The sequence below is a fragment of the Cyprinus carpio genome, chromosome A2 (genome assembly GCF_018340385.1).
Source record: "Cyprinus carpio isolate SPL01 chromosome A2, ASM1834038v1, whole genome shotgun sequence".
NCBI classification, from domain to species: domain Eukaryota; kingdom Metazoa; phylum Chordata; class Actinopteri; order Cypriniformes; family Cyprinidae; genus Cyprinus; species Cyprinus carpio.
The window spans coordinates 15,486,388-15,505,510 of NC_056573.1; the positions used below are offsets into that span (position 1 = coordinate 15,486,388).

Consider the following 19,123-nt stretch of genomic DNA (forward strand, 5'->3'; position numbering starts at 1 on the left):
TATGAAATATTGACAAAAAGCAACACCAAATTTAAAAGATGTCGAGTGTCTCCTCTTTGCTGCTGCTTATGAAATATTGACAAAAAGCATCAGGACGTTTATTTGACTCCACCCCAGGCCACCTCTGTTGCTGTGTTGTTCAAGAAACAATTCATGTGTCCACCAGACTGCTAAACCTTGTAGGCTAACCCTGTTAGTTGATGTAACAGGTAGACTACCATACATAATATGAATGGATAAATAAATAAACCCTCAAAAATTCACTAGGAATACACCATCTATATCATCTTTCCCTGAATCCCTCTCTCTCTTACTCTGCACATCTAGTTTCTCTGCAATATGAAATAAGCACTTTCAATAATCTATATTAATTGTGCAGGTGTGGTGGTTACAAAAATATATAAAGTATAAAATATATAAAATATATATATAATTAATAATAATTAGTGTCATTAGAATAATTAGTGTCATTGAAAAATAAACTAAATGCCGTTAATGCATAGTGTATTATTTTGGATAATGGTGATTGGTATTCCTTGCCTAGTATGGATGATCGATTATTTGATTACTTTTGCCTTGCGACTTTCACCTGCTGGGGGAGGGGGCGCGCTGCTCAGATAATACAGAGACTCAGCAGATATTGCAGCAGCTCCGTGTCCTGTGTCTTTTATTGACTATATCTCCCCTAACCAGGTATGATATTAGTAAATTGTAGTGAAAATACACTTTATATAAGTCAAGGCTGTAAAAAAATGGCAAGTGTCATTGTTTGAAGTGTATGCATTGTGTATTTATGTTTAAAAGTTCGGTTCAAGTTTACCGCGTGTGTATCACGTGTACAACTGGTGAACGCTAAACTGATGGCAGAGACCATGCGGTCATAGAAATGTGAAAACGGAGTGAATGAATACCATACTGGTGTTTTTGAGAACTAATTTAACAATTAAGTTACAGGTGACCGTGCTTAAAGAAAAGTAATCTGTTGATTCATAAGAGAAACTGTAATATGTGTTCATACTAATGGTGTGTAAAGAGATAATTAGTTTTGCTGACATGCTATAATTCTTGAGCTAATTTAAGAAGTTTAAAAGGGTTGAAGACATGGTAAACGGCACGTTTAAAATGTAGAGTATCACATGTGAATATTGTATGCAATATACAGTACGTAGTAGTATTAATGTGTAATTCAAGTTTCTATTGAAATTATTTGTTTAATTGATGGAAACAGTACCTGTTGAGAAGCTGTGAGTAATTCTATATATTTTTTTCCATATGTTGTGTTTTTCTTTAAAAGAGATATGTTGTTATAAGTTTTATATGACATATGAGAATGCAGAATTATTTGCCTTAATGTCAGATAATACAGAGACTCAGCAGATATTGCAGCAGCTCCGTGTCCTGTGTCTTTTATTGACTATATCTCCCCTAACCAGGCGGTCAGGGTACTACATTTTGGAGGCCCCAGCGAGGATGAATGCAGTGCGAGTTGGCTTCCAGTGATGACAGCCCTCCTCCAGTGCCATTCAGCCTTATACTCAGCCCATGTGACCAGTGGAGTGAAGACGTTCGGTGTCCGTGTCGAGCCAGGAAGGAAAGTGCAAGCAATCTGAGGTTTATTTTCGATACCAGGAACGCTGCAGGATTCCAGCCTGCTAAGGGCATTTCTTCTATCACTTTGCATACATCGAGACTGAGTAACTCATGGATCACGTAGAGGATCTGAAGCTTGAGGTTATAGGAGCAGTATATGCTCTTTCACGAGAAAACTTGATCGAACTCTGTAAATTCCTAGGAATTGATTGTGAACATGTCAGTAGCAAAAGCCGGTCATTTTTTATTTCTTTGATTGTGAGACACATTGAGAGAGAGGCATTAGAGGAGCTTGAAGATGAGGGTATGGCAGAGCTTTTGTGTCTAAAAGACAAAATCTGTGAAATTCAGAGTGTTAATGAAAACAGTGATTCAGAAAGACAGACAGCACCAACCACTAAGATAGTGAATGTAAATCTAGTAGCAGAAAACACAGAGCAAGAAAAACTGCAAAAAGAAATTGACAAATTACAATCAGCATTACAGAAGTTAATAGTGCAAAAACAGAGAGCAGCTAATCACACACCACAACACACGGGTACACAACAGAACATAAGTACCATACAGAGTTATTCTATATTGCCAAGTCCAAATGTACGGCCAGACACAAGCTCTGATTTGCAGTTCATGACACACAGACCAGTCATGCCACCCTGGAACAGAGAATTCAAGATATCAGGACAGATAGGTGAACCTGGACAAAAAGATAAACTCACCTTTTCAAGTTTGGCGCATCAGATCGAACATGGATTGAGCAGGGGAGTGTCAGAGCTTGAAATAGTGGATGCAGTAATAAGAGCAATCGCACCAGGCATGCAGCTGCGTAGTTACCTGGAAGGAAAACCAAATTTAACCCTCCCTGTGCTAAGACGTATACTGAGGGCGCATTATCAAGAAAGAGGTGCAACTGAATTGTACAAACAGCTTACCTCCGAGGCGCAAAGTAGTAAAGAGACCCCACAAAGTTTCCTAGTTCGGTGTCTTGATTTGAGGCAAAAGATCCTGTTTGCATCCCAGGAAGCGGAATCCAGTTTGAAATATGACCCAAACCTAGTTCAGAGCATGTTTCTTCACACTGTCCTTACTGGCCTGCAAAATGACAGTATCAGAAGTGATCTGCAACCTTACTTGATGACTATTGATGTGAGTGATGAAATTCTTTTTGATAAAGTCAATGTTGCTTGTGCAAATGAAACCGAGCGGCAAAACAAGAAGAAGCTGATATATCAACACACCAAAGTGAATCCAGTGCAGGTTAATGAAGTTGCTGTTGAAAAGAAAGGAAAGACACAGTGTCACAAAAAACACAGAGAAAGTTGAACCTGACATTTTGAGTGAGCTAAAGGAAATGCGGTCTGACATGGCATTGTTGAAGGATCTCAGTGTGGAGGTGTCTCAAATTAAAGAATCCATTCTACAACCTCAGATCATGTCCACACAGTTTTCTGCCAATGTGCGGGATCAAACCAACATGCCACCACCCCAGCCTCAGTACCCACCTCAACGTTATTTGCAGCAATATGACAGGAGAATGGGGGCATTCCAGCAGCTACAGTGGCTTCCTGCACACCGTTCTTATCCTCCCTCAACTCGCGTGTGAGAAAATGTCTGGCATGTCAGCAAAGCGGATTGGATGTATACTGTACCCACTGCTATAGGTGTGGCAGTAGCGATCATTTTGTGGCTGGTTGTAGAGCACGAGGCTCAACGACATACAGAGAGCAGTCGTTAAACGGGACAGGGTCACGACTGCGGGACGAGGAGTGACCAGATATTCAGCGATGTCCCCACAAAGATGCGCACAGTGCGGTATCACAGGTTCGGACTTTAGACTGCGAAAATGTGCTGCCTGTAAACAAACATTTTATTGCTCTAAAGCATGTCAAGTTAATCACTGGACAGTCCATGTAAAACAATGTAACCAGACAGTAGGAGTACACACAAATTCTGCTATACACAGAAAGAAATGTGAAGCTGACAAGTCTACACGTGCGGCCTTTGTAGGAAAACAGTGTCTAGTGCCGTGTTACCTTCAAGGGCTTCTTGTTGATGCATTGTGGGACACAGGATCTCAAGTTTGTATAGTGGATGAACAGTGGAAAAGTGAACATTTACCAAACATCAGATTGAGAAATGTGGCAGAGGTAATTGATGCACCTGAGGAACTTCGTCTAGTGGCGGCAAACGGACAGGAAATACCTTACATTGGGTGGATGGAAGTAAGTTTTGGTTTGGCATTAAATGAAGTGGAAACAGATGAACTTCTAATACCTGTGTTGGTGATGAGGGGTAGTCAGCTTCGTCATCCCATCGTCGGATATAATGTGATCGAGCAAATGGTGAACACAGAGAGAATAACGCAGCCAATCACAAGTGAATTCCAGAGAACAGCGTGTCCTAGTGCCGGAACAGTTCAAGCTTTCATAAAAAAAAATCCATGCTGAAACACCATGTGAATATACCGTCACAACAACAAAGAAAAATGTTCATGTGCCCAAACATACATCTGTACAAGTAGAATGTAGAGTGCAAATATACAGACCAAAGCAAGAGACTGTGCTCATTTTTGAGCCTGACGTTAACCCACAGTGGGCAGAGGGGTTGGAGTTCTGTGAGACAATCATAACCTTGCGGCGACATACAACACACATAGTTGTCAGTGTTCAGAACCCTACAGATCATGACTTGCTGTTAGCAGGCAAGATGGTTATAGGCACAGCGCAACCCGTGCAGGCCGTTTATCCAACTTCAGCTTTTGAGGAACCTGGTTTAACTTCGGTGATGGTCAGTCAAATCAGGAATGAAACCAGCAATACTTCCGATGTCGCATGGGTTCCGCCAGTCAATTTGAGCCATCTCAGTGAGTCTGAAAAACAAATAGTTCAGCAAATGTTAAAAGAGGAAGCAGCTTCATTTTCCGAATCTGACAATGACATAGGTTGCATCGAGAAACTGCAACTTGCCATTTCACTGAAAGACACTAATCCTGTTGCTCGCACTTACCGTTCAGTGCCTAAACCCCTCTACCAAGAGATGAAAAACTACCTGCATGATCTCATTGCACAAGGATGGGTGCAGAAATCAAATTCATCATATGCCTCTCCTGTCGTATGTGTACGAAAAAAAAGATGGCAGCTTACGCCTGTGTATCGATTTCAGAGAGCTGAACCGGAAAACGCATCCTGATAGACAGCCCATCCCCGGGTACAAGACATAATGGACAGTTTGGGGGGGAACTCCTGGTTTTCGCTGCTGGACCAAGGTAAAGCATATCACCAGGGCTTCATGGCCAAGGAGAGCAGACATTTAACAGCCTTTGTGACACCGTGGGGTTTATATGAATGGATTAGGATACCCTTCGGCCTTATGAATGCTCCTTCAGCTTTTCAACGCTGCATGGAGGAGTGTCTGGATGAGCTAAGAGACAACATCTGTGTTCCTTATCTGGACGACACATTAGTGTTCAGTAAAACCTTTGAAGACCACGTGGATGATGTAAGGAAAGTCCTGCGAAGATTGAGACAGTATGGAATCAAACTTAAACCTGGCAAATGTGAACTATTTAAACGTGAGGTGCGATACCTTGGAAGGATTGTCTCGGCGGAAGGGAGTAAGATGGACCCGGCTGATACAGTTGCCGTGAGAAGTCTGAAAGATAAAAGACCAAGCACAGTTGGACAGTTGAGAGCAGTCATGGGTCTGTTGAGCTACTATCGGCAATATATAAAAGATTTCTCCAGAATTGCGAGTCCGCTGTATGACCTGTTGAAAGAAACCGAGAAAGAGAAGGAAGAATCCAAGGAGATACGTAATCGACAGGTTAAAGGAAAGAAAAGGGGAGTGCCATCTTACAGGCCGATTGTGTGGACGGACGAGCACCAAGAGATAATGGAGGGACTGATTGATTGTCTTGTTGAACCACCAGTACTTGCGTTCCCGGACTTCTCACAGCCGTTCATACTTCATACTGATGCATCAAATCAGGGTCTTGGGGCAGTTCTATGTCAAAAGCAAGGGGGAAAGCTTAGAGTTATCGCTTATGGGTCCCGAACCCTGACAGTTGCGGAAAAAGAAGTATCACCTTCACTCAGGGAAATTGGAGTTCCTGGCCCTGAAGTGGGCTGTCACCAAAAAATTCAAGGATTATTTGTACTATGCACCCACATTTACTGTGTATAGTGATAATTATCCACTGACTTACGTTTTAACCAGTGCAAAGCTGAATGCGACCGGATGTAGATGGGTGGCGGAACTCGCGGATTTCCATTTTAACATCAAGTATCGGCCTGGCAAAGAAAATGTGGATGCAGATACTCTATCCAGGATGCCACTGAACATTGAGAGAGTAATGAAGGAATGCACTGAGGAATTGCCATCTGACTGTGTCGAAGCAACCATTCAATCTGTTGAGGCACCACACTTCAGCCTTTCTTGGACCGCAATGATTTCTCTTGACGACACCATGGAGTCTGAGCATGCATGCGAACCATTACCTGTGGAGGAGATCAGACAAGCACAGCGAAATGATGACCACATAGGACCTGTTCTGCAGTTTAAGCTGTCCAATGAAAAGCCGACAGGACATCTGTTTAAGACCTTGAGTGCACAAAGTAAATGTTTGTTTCGCAGTTGGGACAAACTTTTCCTGGGAGACGATGGCATTCTCCGTAGAAAGACGAACACTCAGACACAGCTAGTCTTACCTGCAAGGTACAAGCAGCGTGTTTTGAGAGAACTGCATGATAATATGGGTCATCAAGGTCTTGATCGAACAATGTCTTTAATCAGAGAAAGATTCTATTGGCCACAAATGCAGAATGATGTTGATCACTATGTCACCAAGAGTTGTGTTTGCCTGAAACAGAAGAAACCATGTAGGGAGGCCAGAGCACCACTCCAGAATATCGTTACTACTCATCCGTTTGAGCTTGTTTCCATTGACTTCTTACACTTGGATAAATGTAGAGGAGGATATGAGTATATTCTAATTGTGGTTGACCACTTCACACGATTTGCACAAGCCTATGCGACTACCTCAAAATCGGCTAAAACTGTTGTTGACAAGTTGTTTAATGACTACGCTCTGAGGTTTGGCTTCCCACAAAGAATTCATCATGACCAAGGAGGGGAGTTTGAAAACCAGCTGGTTTCTCAGTTGAAGAAGATTTGTGGAGTTGCTGGATCAAGGACCACGCCATATCACCCCCAGGGAAATGGGCAAGTTGAACGTTTCAACCGAACGTTACTTCAGATGCTGAAGACATTGACTGAACAGCAGAAAACTAATTGGAAAGGGTCACTCAACAAACTCATCTTTGCATACAACAGCACACGATGTGAAGTGACAGGATTTTCACCATTCTATTTACTGTTCGGACGGTCACCAAGATTACCCGTTGATCTATTGTTCAGTTTGACATCTGGAACCGGAACTACTGATTATAAAGAGTATGTGAAGAGATGGAGACAAGAAATGCAGGAAGCATTGGAAATCACCAGACAGACTGCAAAGAAGGTGGCAGAAAGAAACAAGAGGAACTATGATGTAAAAGTGAGGGGTTCTATGTTATGTCCTGGAGATCGCGTCTTGGTGAGGAACTTGACACCTAGAGGTGGTACTGGGAAGCTTCGAAACCATTGGGAAGATATTGTACACATAGTAGTGCGTCAAATAGGAGGAGAAGGCCCGGTTTTTGAAGTGAAACCAGAACATGGTAAAGGAAGATCACGTGTTCTCCACCGCAACCTCTTGATGCCTTGTGATTATCTCCCATTGGAGACTGATCTTGGGAAGGAAGAAAAGACAAAGGGACCAGTGCAAAGACCAAAACCAGTAAATAGATGTGAACCAGGTCCGGAAGAAGAAGAGGATGAGGATGAAGGTTATCCTTACTATAACTACGTACCTGCGGTCCATCATCAGCAATCCGGGTGTGAAAACTGGCAAGATGAATATGTACCTGAAGTCCAGTTTCAGCAACATGAGGAAGGAAACGGAGAGTTACGACATGGAAATTTACCAGTTATCCTGCACAGTGAACCTGAAAAGGAAAGGGAAGAAATTGGTCAAGAGAGAGCAAGGGATCGTAGAACAGAAGTTGTAATGGAAAATGAGGAGATACCTCAACAAGAAGTTGATGTGATGGAGGAGGAACAACGTGTAGAAAGACCTGATGAAATGGAAGATATACCTGTAAGACTGGGTGAGCATGACAGGGAAATAGGACAGGAATACAGATGGCCTAAGAGAGAAAGGAGACCACCAAAGACATTTACTTATGATCACTTGGGTACTCCCGCATGTTATAATGTAGAGCCTACAAACACAACAGCGTTTCAACCCATGTCATACGAGATGCAAAACTTACCTCCATGGATTTACCCAACGCAGCATTATCAACCAGTATACTTGTATGCATACTAAGGAGACTGAGGAAATGGAGAAAAAGAATGGGGTTTGAAGAAGGAAGATGATGCAGTTTCCAACACGTGCCTTTATTCACAGTTAACATAGGTAGTGAGACATTGCATACAATCAGTAGAGCATTGAGATAAAACAACATTATCAGCAGAAATAAAATTTCTTATTTTAGGTTGAAGCAAAAGGAGAGTAATGTCGGGACGACATTTATTTTTGATGGGGAGAGTGTGGTGGTTACAAAAATATATAAAGTATAAAATATATAAAATATATATATAATTAATAATAATTAGTGTCATTAGAATAATTAGTGTCATTGAAAATAAATTAAATGCCGTTAATGCATAGTGTATTATTTTGGATAATGGTGATTGGTATTCCTTGCCTAGTATGGATGATCGATTATTTGATTACTTTTGCCTTGCGACTTTCACCTGCTGGGGGAGGGGGCGCGCTGCTCAGATAATACAGAGACTCAGCAGATATTGCAGCAGCTCCGTGTCCTGTGTCTTTTATTGACTATATCTCCCCTAACCAGGTATGATATTAGTAAATTGTAGTGAAAATACACTTTATATAAGTCAAGGCTGTAAAAAATGGCAAGTGTCATTGTTTGAAGTGTATGCATTGTGTATTTATGTTTAAAAGTTCGGTTCAAGTTTACCGCGTGTGTATCACGTGTACAACTGGTGAATGCTAAACTGATGGCAGAGACCATGCGGTCATAGAAATGTGAAAACGGAGTGAATGAATACCATACTGGTGTTTTTGAGAACTAATTTAACAATTAAGTTACAGGTGACCGTGCTTAAAGAAAAGTAATCTGTTGATTCATAAGAGAAACTGTAATATGTGTTCATACTAATGGTGTGTAAAGAGATAATTAGTTTTGCTGACATGCTATAATTCTTGAGCTAATTTAAGAAGTTTAAAAGGGTTTGAAGACATGGTAAACGGCACGTTTAAATGTAGAGAGTATCACATGTGAATATTGTATGCAATATACAGTACGTAGTAGTATTAATGTGTAATTCAAGTTTCTATTGAAATTATTTGTTTAATTGATGGAAACAGTACCTGTTGAGAAGCTGTGAGTAATTCTATATATTTTTTTCCATATGTTGTGTTTTTCTTTAAAAGAGATATGTTGTTATAAGTTTTATATGACATATGAGAATGCAGAATTATTTGCCTTAATGTCAGATAATACAGAGACTCAGCAGATATTGCAGCAGCTCCGTGTCCTGTGTCTTTTATTGACTATATCTCCCCTAACCAGGCGGTCAGGGTACTACACAGACATCAATTGTATGTCCCATGATCACAGTCCTACTACTGATGATCTTATAAATAATAAAAGCACATATTGTTCTAAGAGTATAGCCAGCATGTTTAGTTTTGCTTATAGCTTAAACTTTACCTGAAGGTTCCTGCTCTGACTCAAAAGCTGAACTGTCCAACCCCTCTTGTTCAACAGCAAGAGCGCTGTTGCTTCCTTCGACACCTTCAAAATAAATAAATAAACATTGTAGACTAGGCTACATATTGTAGGCTAGAAATGGAAAATCAAAATTTCTGGTCAAATTTGGCACTAAAAAAATTCTGTGTCCCCCATATGTGTGCCCCAACAGTGTGCTAGTTTGTCATTAAGATGCTCTTTTAAAACTTCTATCATTATATATATTTGTAATATTTTTTAGAATAGTTTTTATCTTTTTATCACGGTTCAGTTTGTTTCACGGTTTTAGAGTCACTGTTTCAGTACCGTTGTATGTGCTATGTTTATGGAAAAACTATACTTTCAAAAAATATATATTTTTAGGGTTTTTTAGGTAGGTATAGCATAGTTTTTAGGTACAGAAATTGAATAAAGTAATCAAATGTAAAACAGCATTGCATTTTGGACTACAAATTAAAGATAAATCTTTATTATAGTTACAAAAGCTTTTCAATCAAGAGCAGTGAGTAATTTCTTTGTTGTTGCTGTTCAATTAATATAAAGACTGTCACTTTAAAAGAATGCACTGATCCAGTGTTCGTATTCGTATTGAACAAGAGTGAATGGTTTGGCCACGGTTTTTTTTTTTTTTTTTTTTTTTTTTTCATCGCTGTTGTTGTAATGTCTGGGAAGCCAAACATATATTAACTGAACCCTGTTTATTTTACGTGTTATTTATAGTAAACCATATTACAGATGCTTCTCAGATTTAAGTTGAACGGCGGTTCCAGCGCGTGCCGAACCGTGTGTGGAGAACCAAACAGTTTGATTTTTTCAGTGAACCGTCCCACCCCTAGTAAAATGTAAATGTAATTCTGCCCGACCTGCTCCCTTACTGGTGAACATGGTTGGGATTTTGCACAACTTGCTGCGTCTGTGGCCAGGGCTTTTCTCCTTTTTATACGTTCCTGCTCTGCTCCTCCTTTGCTTTTACGCTCCATTTTTTGCACGGTTTTCTAAGATGAAGCCTGCCTCTGATATAGCCAATTAGGCAGTGCTTCGCTGATGTTGGGTCATGTGGTGGTGTCATTTTCACTCCGCGATCGCCTGATTCGTAGATTCATAAATCCGTCAATTAATTCGCAGTTACATACCAGCCTATTGCACGTCAGCCTGATCGACTGCACAGCGGCAGCCGGCAGGCCAGAATGACCATCAGGCCACCGGGAAATATCAATTATAGTAAACAGGTGTAGATGTTTTGAGTAAAATTCTGTTCAGAAACATTCAATAATAGCACTATGATATAATTAGAAATATATTGTGTTTTCACAGTGTGTAGTTGAGTAGGAGAGGTGTGTTGTTGGTTGTTACAGTTTTTTTTTTTTTTTCTTTTTTTTAGAGACTGTTTGTATTGGAAAGACAACATTTTAATACAATCAAGCCTTTGTCAGCTACTCATACTATATACTCATACTCATAACTAGCAATTAACCAAGTTGTAATTGGTCTTTTCAGATTCAAATTAGACAAATCTATCATTTTATCCAATTGACTTTATAAGAGTGTGTGTGTGTGTGTGTGTGTGTGTGTGTGTGTGTGTGTGTGTGTGTGTGTGTGTGTGTGTGAGGCAGAGATGAGTGTGTGTGTGTGAGAGACAAAGAGATGACTGGTTTTTAAAAACCTATGTACTTAAGTAAAGATGAGAGATACCTGACTATTGAAATGGATTCTTTATTAATCCATAAAATAACAATTTTGTAAAGTTATGGCAAGCTTTTACATCAATGTTGTTGTAAGGGACAGCATGTTGGGATGTTTGCAACAAAGTGTTGCAACTTTCCATACACTGACATCTGTGATAAAACACAATATCTTTGACACATGGTAGCTATGCCAGAAGCTAAGAAAACACTTATTAAAATATGACATTACAGTGCTTCACGCAAACAGCTTAGATAGTATGACAAAAAAATCTGATCATAAAAAATACTTTTTTTGCAGAAGCAATGGTCACATGTGGCTGCTTTCTTTCAGGAAGGATGAGGGGCTAATTGAGCATGTGCAGTATGCATATCATTACTGTAACTCATTCATGATTGAAAAAATATGCCATGTTGCAACTGCCCCTTGTTGCAACTGTCCCTACTCTCCCCCATTTAAAAAGTGCTGTTGCTAAATTGGTGAGTACAAATAACCTCACATTAATTTGCTTAATGTGTCCATGAACACCAAGGCAATTACATATACTGTAGTTCCAATCCAAACAGATCCAAATACCATCATCACCCAGCCATCCTGTCACCCAGCTCAAGTCAAATTAAGAACTTAAACAGAAAATGACAATTTATGTATTTAAATGTTTTATTCATTAGTTCATGTACAGGATGTGCGTAAATCTTCTCACTGTGGCTGCTTGTGTCCCAGTAGGCGCAGATGTAAATGCCAGCATGACTCGTCTGAGTATCACTCAGTTTTAGATCATAAAGCTTTGTTTTGTCCACTGTGAAGTCAGTTGCTTGGGGATTGTTAGTATCACGAGTGACATCGCCTCCATGACTGATATACAGTAGTCTTGATGGGGCTTCACCCTCTTTTATTTGGTACCAATGGATATAATTCCAAGATTGCAAATCGGTCACTTTGCAGGGCAGATACACAGTTTTGCCAGCTGCCTTAACCAAAGCCTTTGGACCTTGATCCAAACTCACTCCCAGCACAGCTGCTTTGATTAAACAAAAACAAACTTCAATACATTTAAATCAGTTTTAATTTATTATCAGCTTATTATTATAAATGTCACTTACCTGGCACCTCTAAGAGGAGGACAATATAAATGTATAAAAACATCATTCATCTGGTGAAAAACGTTTATACTTGGTGTAATGCTGTCTTTGAGGTTTTCACACTGCTTTTGTATGAACTTCAAAAATGGGGTGCTGATGTCATTTCCTGAAATTAAGTTACCTTTTTTTTAAGACATTTTACACTAACTGAATTTCAGATTACTGTGTAGTATAGCAATATAAAAAAGGGTGTATTTTACATTACCCACATACCTGTGTGCCTAGAGAGATGCACCTTTTTCTTTTAATTTTATTTTGTGAATGATACCAATGCTTAAGGTTATTTTAATTAATCTTTTATAGCAAGGTTGATATGAATGTGTAGGGAAAACAAAACAGCTGGAAAACAAACAAACAAATAAAACACAGATATGAAATACACCCCATAAAACTGACGGGCTAGATTTTTTGTACAGGCCAGTATTATTAACTATGAATATGATGTAATGTTTAGCATCCAGTGTGTCCTTTTTTTATTTAGTTTTTTTTTTAATAAAGTTATTTTATAAAATGTTTTCTGTAAAATAAATGAGAATTGCAAGTGCCCAATTACATTTTAGTGCCACTATATTGTAATTACTAAAATGTGATTTATGTTTTATTAATGTATTTTAGTCTATTTAACCCCCTTTAAAGTTTACTTAACATGGATCATAATGAGAACAACAGTACACGTTTATGAGCGTCGTTCATTCGATTATGCAAGATGATAAAGTTTCCTGTACACTTCTTTACATTGTTTTGCAAAAATCATTGCAGAAAATTTGTTCAGTTACACACATCAGTTTGCCGATGTAGTTTCCTGTGGTGTTGTTTTGATTGTTTTGAAAGATTTTTTTAAATGTAATTTGTACAGCAATCAGGATGAATTATTTAAAAACAAATGCATTTCTACCACACCTGACTGATATATTATGTCCCATCGGGATTTTATTCAATTTATTATCTAGTAAAATGCAATTTATTAGAAGTATTTGCATAGAGCCTCAAAGGTGAAAAAAATCCTCTTTCGCACTTTAGTAGCACCATCCACTGTTGGAGATCTGCGCATTAAACAAATAACTGTTCAGATATAACAGATATACTCTTCAGGATGCATGTTGGAAATTGGGTTTATATACATGAAATATCAGCTCTAAGAATAGATGTCACATTATATTCAGAAAAGTAAAATCTAATGAATGCTGTCTAATAACAATATCCTTGAATTAATGTACAGTATGTGTGTGTATGTTTTTACTGGTTGCTTGAGTCTCAGTAGGCACAGAAGTAAAGGGCAGCATGAATCGGATTTGAGTTGCTCAGTTTGAGGTTATAAAGCTGTGTTTTGTCCATGGTGGAGTCATTTGCTTGACGATTGCTGGGAGTAAAGCTGCCAACTGCATTGAGTAGTCTTGATGGGACTTCACTCTCTCTCTTTTGTTACCAATGGATATAATTCCAAGATGGCAAAGCAGTCACTTTGCAGGGGAGATATGAACTTTTGCCCACTGCTTTGATCAAAATCTGTTGACATTTGATCCAAAGTCACTACCAAAACGGTTTTTGTATTTCTTAAAGGCATATTTCAATGCTGGTTTGGAAAAACATTAAGGAAAGGCCTCCAACATATTTGGTCCATATGTCATGTTTTCTGAAAATAGTTTTCACTGTAGTTTCATTTCCAAATGTATTGTTCATAGCATTCTGAGATGGATTTTTTATTTTTTTTTTAATTCAGATGAACTTAAATAAAACAGCTGACCCATTTGTCAGTTTTATTTATCATAACAATCAAACAATATTTTCAAACTTTTTGCAGACTTTATAAAACTCCTGGACTAGAATAAAAATGTTCTGTTCCATCAAGTGTTTCACTTTTTTTTTCTTCAAACATCATGTCTCATATTTATTTTCAGCTTTTGCATTAAGTTTTTTAATAATTTTTTTATATGTTTTTTTTATGTTTATTTGTTGATTGTGGAGGCAGTGACAAAAAATTAAAATCACTGCACTCAACCTTAATTTTGGGTGCTTAGATCAATGAGTAACATCATATATAAATAATAAATATTATAGTGTTGCCATAATAAATAAAATAAAATAATTGTCAACGTAGTTATTATGATTAAGATTAAAAGTTTTGTTACAAATGTTTTTTAAATGTAAATGTAAAACGATTGAGATGAAAATTATTGAAAATTAAGATTGAGTTCTGGAACTGTGACATAAAATAAAAAGAAAATCTATACATAAAAGACATTTTAGAAAAATTGACAGTCACAGTAGCCTATATTGCAAATCTTGTGTTTAGGGTTCTTTCTTCTGAGAATACTTTTGGAACAATTAAAGGGTTACTCCACCGCAATTGAGAAGAGCGTACGCCATCTGCGTACAGCTCAGAATTGCCAAAATGGCACTACGCTGATTTGGAGAGACACAGAGGAGAGGAATTGTTTAATAAAGACGTTATTTTTGTTTTCTTCATGTACAAAAAGTATTCTCTTCGCTTTATAATGTAACGGTTGAATTACTGATGGCAGATGGACTATTCTGACAATGCTTTTCATACTTTCCTGGACCTTGACACTTTTATTTATTTGGCAGTCTATGGGACAGTCAAGCCTACCGGTTTTCATCCAAAATATCTTAAATTGTGGTCCGATGATGAAGGAAGCTTTTACGGGTTTGGAACGCATGGGGGTATGTGAATAATGACAAAATTTCATTTTTTCAATAATGACAAAATTTCATTTTGGGATGGAGTATCCTTTTAACATAATTTTTTATGAAATATTGACAACAAAAAGCAACATGACAGTTGTTATGTCTAATGTCTGCTCCTTGCTGCTGTTCCAAATAAAACCGCATTGATGATGCTGGTCTCCGATTTTGAGATAGTCAGTGTCACTATATTACCCTTCAGCGATCCAGCAAATCTACGGGGGGCATCAGCGTCTTTTCTGGGTGTTGTTGAACCAGCTCGAAATACGTGAATCATTGGAAAGCTTGATCTTTGAGTCTGTACCAGTGGAGAGCGTTGGATTGAAGCGTCTCTGAATCCACTTCGCATCTGATTAGAGCAGCTTTACTCCTTGTCCTAATCATCACAGATTCAATATGCCTTATTTGTCCATTTAAACATTCTAAAATCATAAGAGAAACGATTAAAACACTCTGAGCATATACATACAATAAAACACTTACATTTTTACTTATATCATTACATTAACCACAAGAACCCACTAAACGAACAGCAGTTTCTCCCCAACAGAGGAGTAACCATAGCAACAGTCGAGCGTTTTCTGTTAGAATCCATATCGAATGCCATGTCTACCTCTGTCGTCCAGGAGTTTGAAGAGTTATGAGCGACAGCAGCCAATCAGTGTTGCAAACTAATTTTCAGAGAAAGTTGCTAAAAGAAGGTTGATCTGTTGCTAAAAGTTTCTAAATGACGTTGTGATGTCGAGTTATGAGCGACAGCAGCCAATCAGTGTTGCAAAGGCACAATCTACTATGTTAATATGAAAGAATTTTCCATAATGATTTGTTTACCTCCATTTTAGGGTTACAGGGTTACAATGGATGTTGGATAATGGATAATGTCCTGAAAGATTTTCCATTTTTTTTACAGTGTACTAACTGATTAACAATCACAAGTACAAGCTACTACAAAGTGTATCATAAATGAACAATTGTTCAATTATCAAATTATTCAATTATTATTATTATTATTATTAATAAATTGAACAACTGCAAATAGCAGCTAACTCAATTCACGTGATGTGTGTACTGCTAAGCTGTGGTTTCCTCTTTTTGTGTAATTTGGATGGAAAATGTGTGAGTCATTTATCGAAAGTTGCTAAAAGTTGCCAAATAAATTTTTTTTTTAATTGCTAAATTTGTTGCTAGGTGCTTTTGGAAGAAAAAGTTGCTAGGGTAGACTTGAAAAGTTGCTAAATTTAGCAACAAAATTGTTAAGTTGGCAACACTGCAGCCAATCAGAAGGTAATGATAATTGTTATCATTCCTGATGTTTGCATTTTATGCTGTCCTCATCATCACTACCACAAGAAGTTTTTTCACACAGTCTATATAAATGAAGCGTGATGGGAATCGACATTCATTTAACGTATTATTAAAAAACAACAACAACAACAAAAAAAAACCTCTGGGTTATAAAGCAAATCTTCCTCAATAGCACCCTTCTTTTTTTTCTTTGCTAAAATGGCTAATTTGGATTCAAAGATTTTTTGAGTAAAATTCAGTTAAAAAACATTTAGCTAATAATGACATTGTGAGGTCATTTGGAATACATTCTTTTTTATTTTTATTTTAATTCATAATGTGTAATTTAAAATTTATTTTCACCACACAAGGACCATAGCCTATATTAGTATCACTGAGGTTTTTTATAAGTTTCCATTTTAAATTATCATAAAGCTTTATCATTTTGTTGTGTTTCTGTCAGTTTTATTAGTTTTTGTTTGTCTTTATGTTTTTTTTTTTTTTTATTGATTTTTATTTCAGCTTTAGTTGTAGTTATTTTATTACATAAAATTAAACATAAAAATGTTGCCTTGGCAACTAGCTGAAATAAAGAAAGTCTGTGTTTTTTAGATTGTATTTTATTTTGTTGTTTAATTCTCAAGTATTTTAAGGAACAAATATTTATAAATATTTTTTTGTTGTATTTTGTAGTTAGCCTAACTATAATAACCCGACAAGGAAAAGTGATATTTCAAACAAGTGCTTCATCAAACTGAACATTATACAAACCCATAAATACTCATAATCCCTAGACAAATAATTACAAATTTTATCTTTTAAAAATGTTGGAATACACATAATAAATAAGATACACTTGATATATTCCAAAATCCCAAATGTAAATACAGTGGGTACAAAAAACTCATACAAACATGCACAATGTGTCCATGAACACCAGGGCAATTATTATTCCAATCCAAACAGATCCAAATACCATCATCCAGCCAGCATGTGCATATAAAGCTTAAGTCAAATTAAGAATTTAAAATCAAAAAAGACAATTTAAGTATATAAATATTGGTAATAACATTACAAGTATAGTTCATGTACAGGATGTGAGTAAATCTTCTCACTGTGGCCGCTGCTTGTGTCCCAGTAGGCGCAGAAGTAAACGGCAGAATGACTTGTCTGAGTATTACTCAGTTTTAGATCATAAAGCTTTTTTTTGTCCACTGTGAAGTCTTTTGCTTCTTTAATGTTGGTATCATAAGCAACACTACCTCCTTGACTGATGTAGAGTAGTCTCGATGGGGCTTGACCGTCTTTAACTTGGTACCAATGGATATAGTCTGAAGAGCCCAGACCAGTCGCATTGCAAGGCAGAAATATAGTTTTGCCTTCTGCTCTAACCAAAACCTTTGAAACTGAATTCAAAGTCAATCCCAGCACATCTGCTAATTAAACAAAGCAAACTTCAATACATTTAAATAATGTTTAATTTTTTACATTTTCTTAATATTATAAATGTCACTTACCTGGCATCTCTAAGAGGAGGACAATGGAAATGAATAAAAACATCATTCATCTGGTGAAAAACGTTTGTAATTGATCTAATGCTGTCTTTGAGGTTTTCACACTGCTTTTGTATGAACTTAAAAAATGGGGTGCTGATGTCATTTCCTGAAATGGAGTTACCTTAGAAACCATGTTTAAGCAAATTTAGCATGAGACTTTTATATTAAATAAAATTACTTTAAAGTATAGCAACATAAAATTGGCAGTTTGTCACATTATCCCCATCTGTAAGATATTAGACAATTTATCAGAGAGATATGACATCACCTCTGCCACCCAGCGTTTGTGAGATGGTGGCCTTGCCCTTTTCCAACTGTGAAGAATCAGGCGTCTAGCCAATATTGAGGAAAAGGCAATCATTTCTATGTGGTTACCCGGCACTACCTAAAAAAATTGGACAGAGGGATTTCAAAGTCCGTTCTTTGCTGTTGGAATGAAATAAATATGTAGTCTTTGAAAAGGTCCTTAACAAATTGATTCCATTTCTAGACCACGACTGAAATGCCGAATCTATATGGGAGGGAGGAAACAAAGGGTTCAACTGAATGGGGGCAAAAGGCAATGCTTGTTTATTGTTAAAGTGAAGTCTGAATTGAGACCATATTCTGAGTGATCTGCAAATAATTGGATTATTCGTCGAATAGTGTTTGCTCACTGTGATTGGAGCACAGAGCAGTGAATGTAGAGATACCGGGTTACACGCATGCTGCTCCATCAGTAACCAAAGCTTCATCACTTGATCTATCAGAAAGCCAAAATATCAGATTATGTAGGTTTGCTGCCCAGTAATAATAATGAAAAAATTGCCATTGCCAATCCACCCTCTTCCTTCTTCCTTTCCAAATATTCTTTTCTTATGCAAGAAATGTTCTTATCCCAAAGAAACATGGAAATATAATTATTCAGATCTTTGAAAAATGATTTGGGAATAAAAACAAATAAAAAACACTGTGGAAATATTATTATTGAACAGATCCTTATATCTACGTGTTACAGTCATACCCAGATAGAGAAACTTATCAAAACTTCCTGAGAATGGAAAGGATTGGAAAGACATTTGTTATGCTCTTTGATTGATAGGGAAAAGAAGACTTTTTGCTAAATTAATTTTGTATTCTCAGACATTTAATTTTTCTTAAATAATTTTTGGTTTTTTTGTAAGTTGTTTTGTGAAATGTTTATTGAATTTCTTAAAAAATTTATTTGTGTGTGTGTGTGTGTGTGTGTGTGTGTGTGTGTGTGTGTGTGTGTGTGTGTGTGTGTGTGTGTGTGTGTGTGTGTGTG

At 37.4% G+C, this 19,123-nt stretch overlaps 1 protein-coding gene and 1 long non-coding RNA gene across 2 annotated transcripts; one reads left to right on the plus strand and one right to left on the minus strand.

Annotated features, from left to right (window-relative positions):
• The first annotated feature begins 387 nt into the window (after positions 1–387).
• LOC122148562 lies at positions 388–3,141 on the plus strand. Its single transcript, XM_042774988.1, has 2 exons — positions 388–693; positions 1,434–3,141. Exon 2 carries the CDS (start codon positions 1,702–1,704, stop codon positions 2,908–2,910), a length of 1,209 nt encoding a protein of 402 aa, XP_042630922.1. The 5' UTR covers positions 388–693; positions 1,434–1,701; the 3' UTR covers positions 2,911–3,141.
• Positions 3,142–17,208: 14,067 nt separating this feature from the next.
• On the minus strand, positions 17,209–18,296 carry LOC109061729. Its single transcript, XR_002012961.2, has 2 exons — positions 17,800–18,296; positions 17,209–17,718 (listed from the first exon to the last, which is right to left on the minus strand). It is a non-coding gene; the product is annotated as an uncharacterized LOC109061729 (long non-coding RNA).
• Between the last annotated feature and the right edge of the window lie 827 nt (positions 18,297–19,123).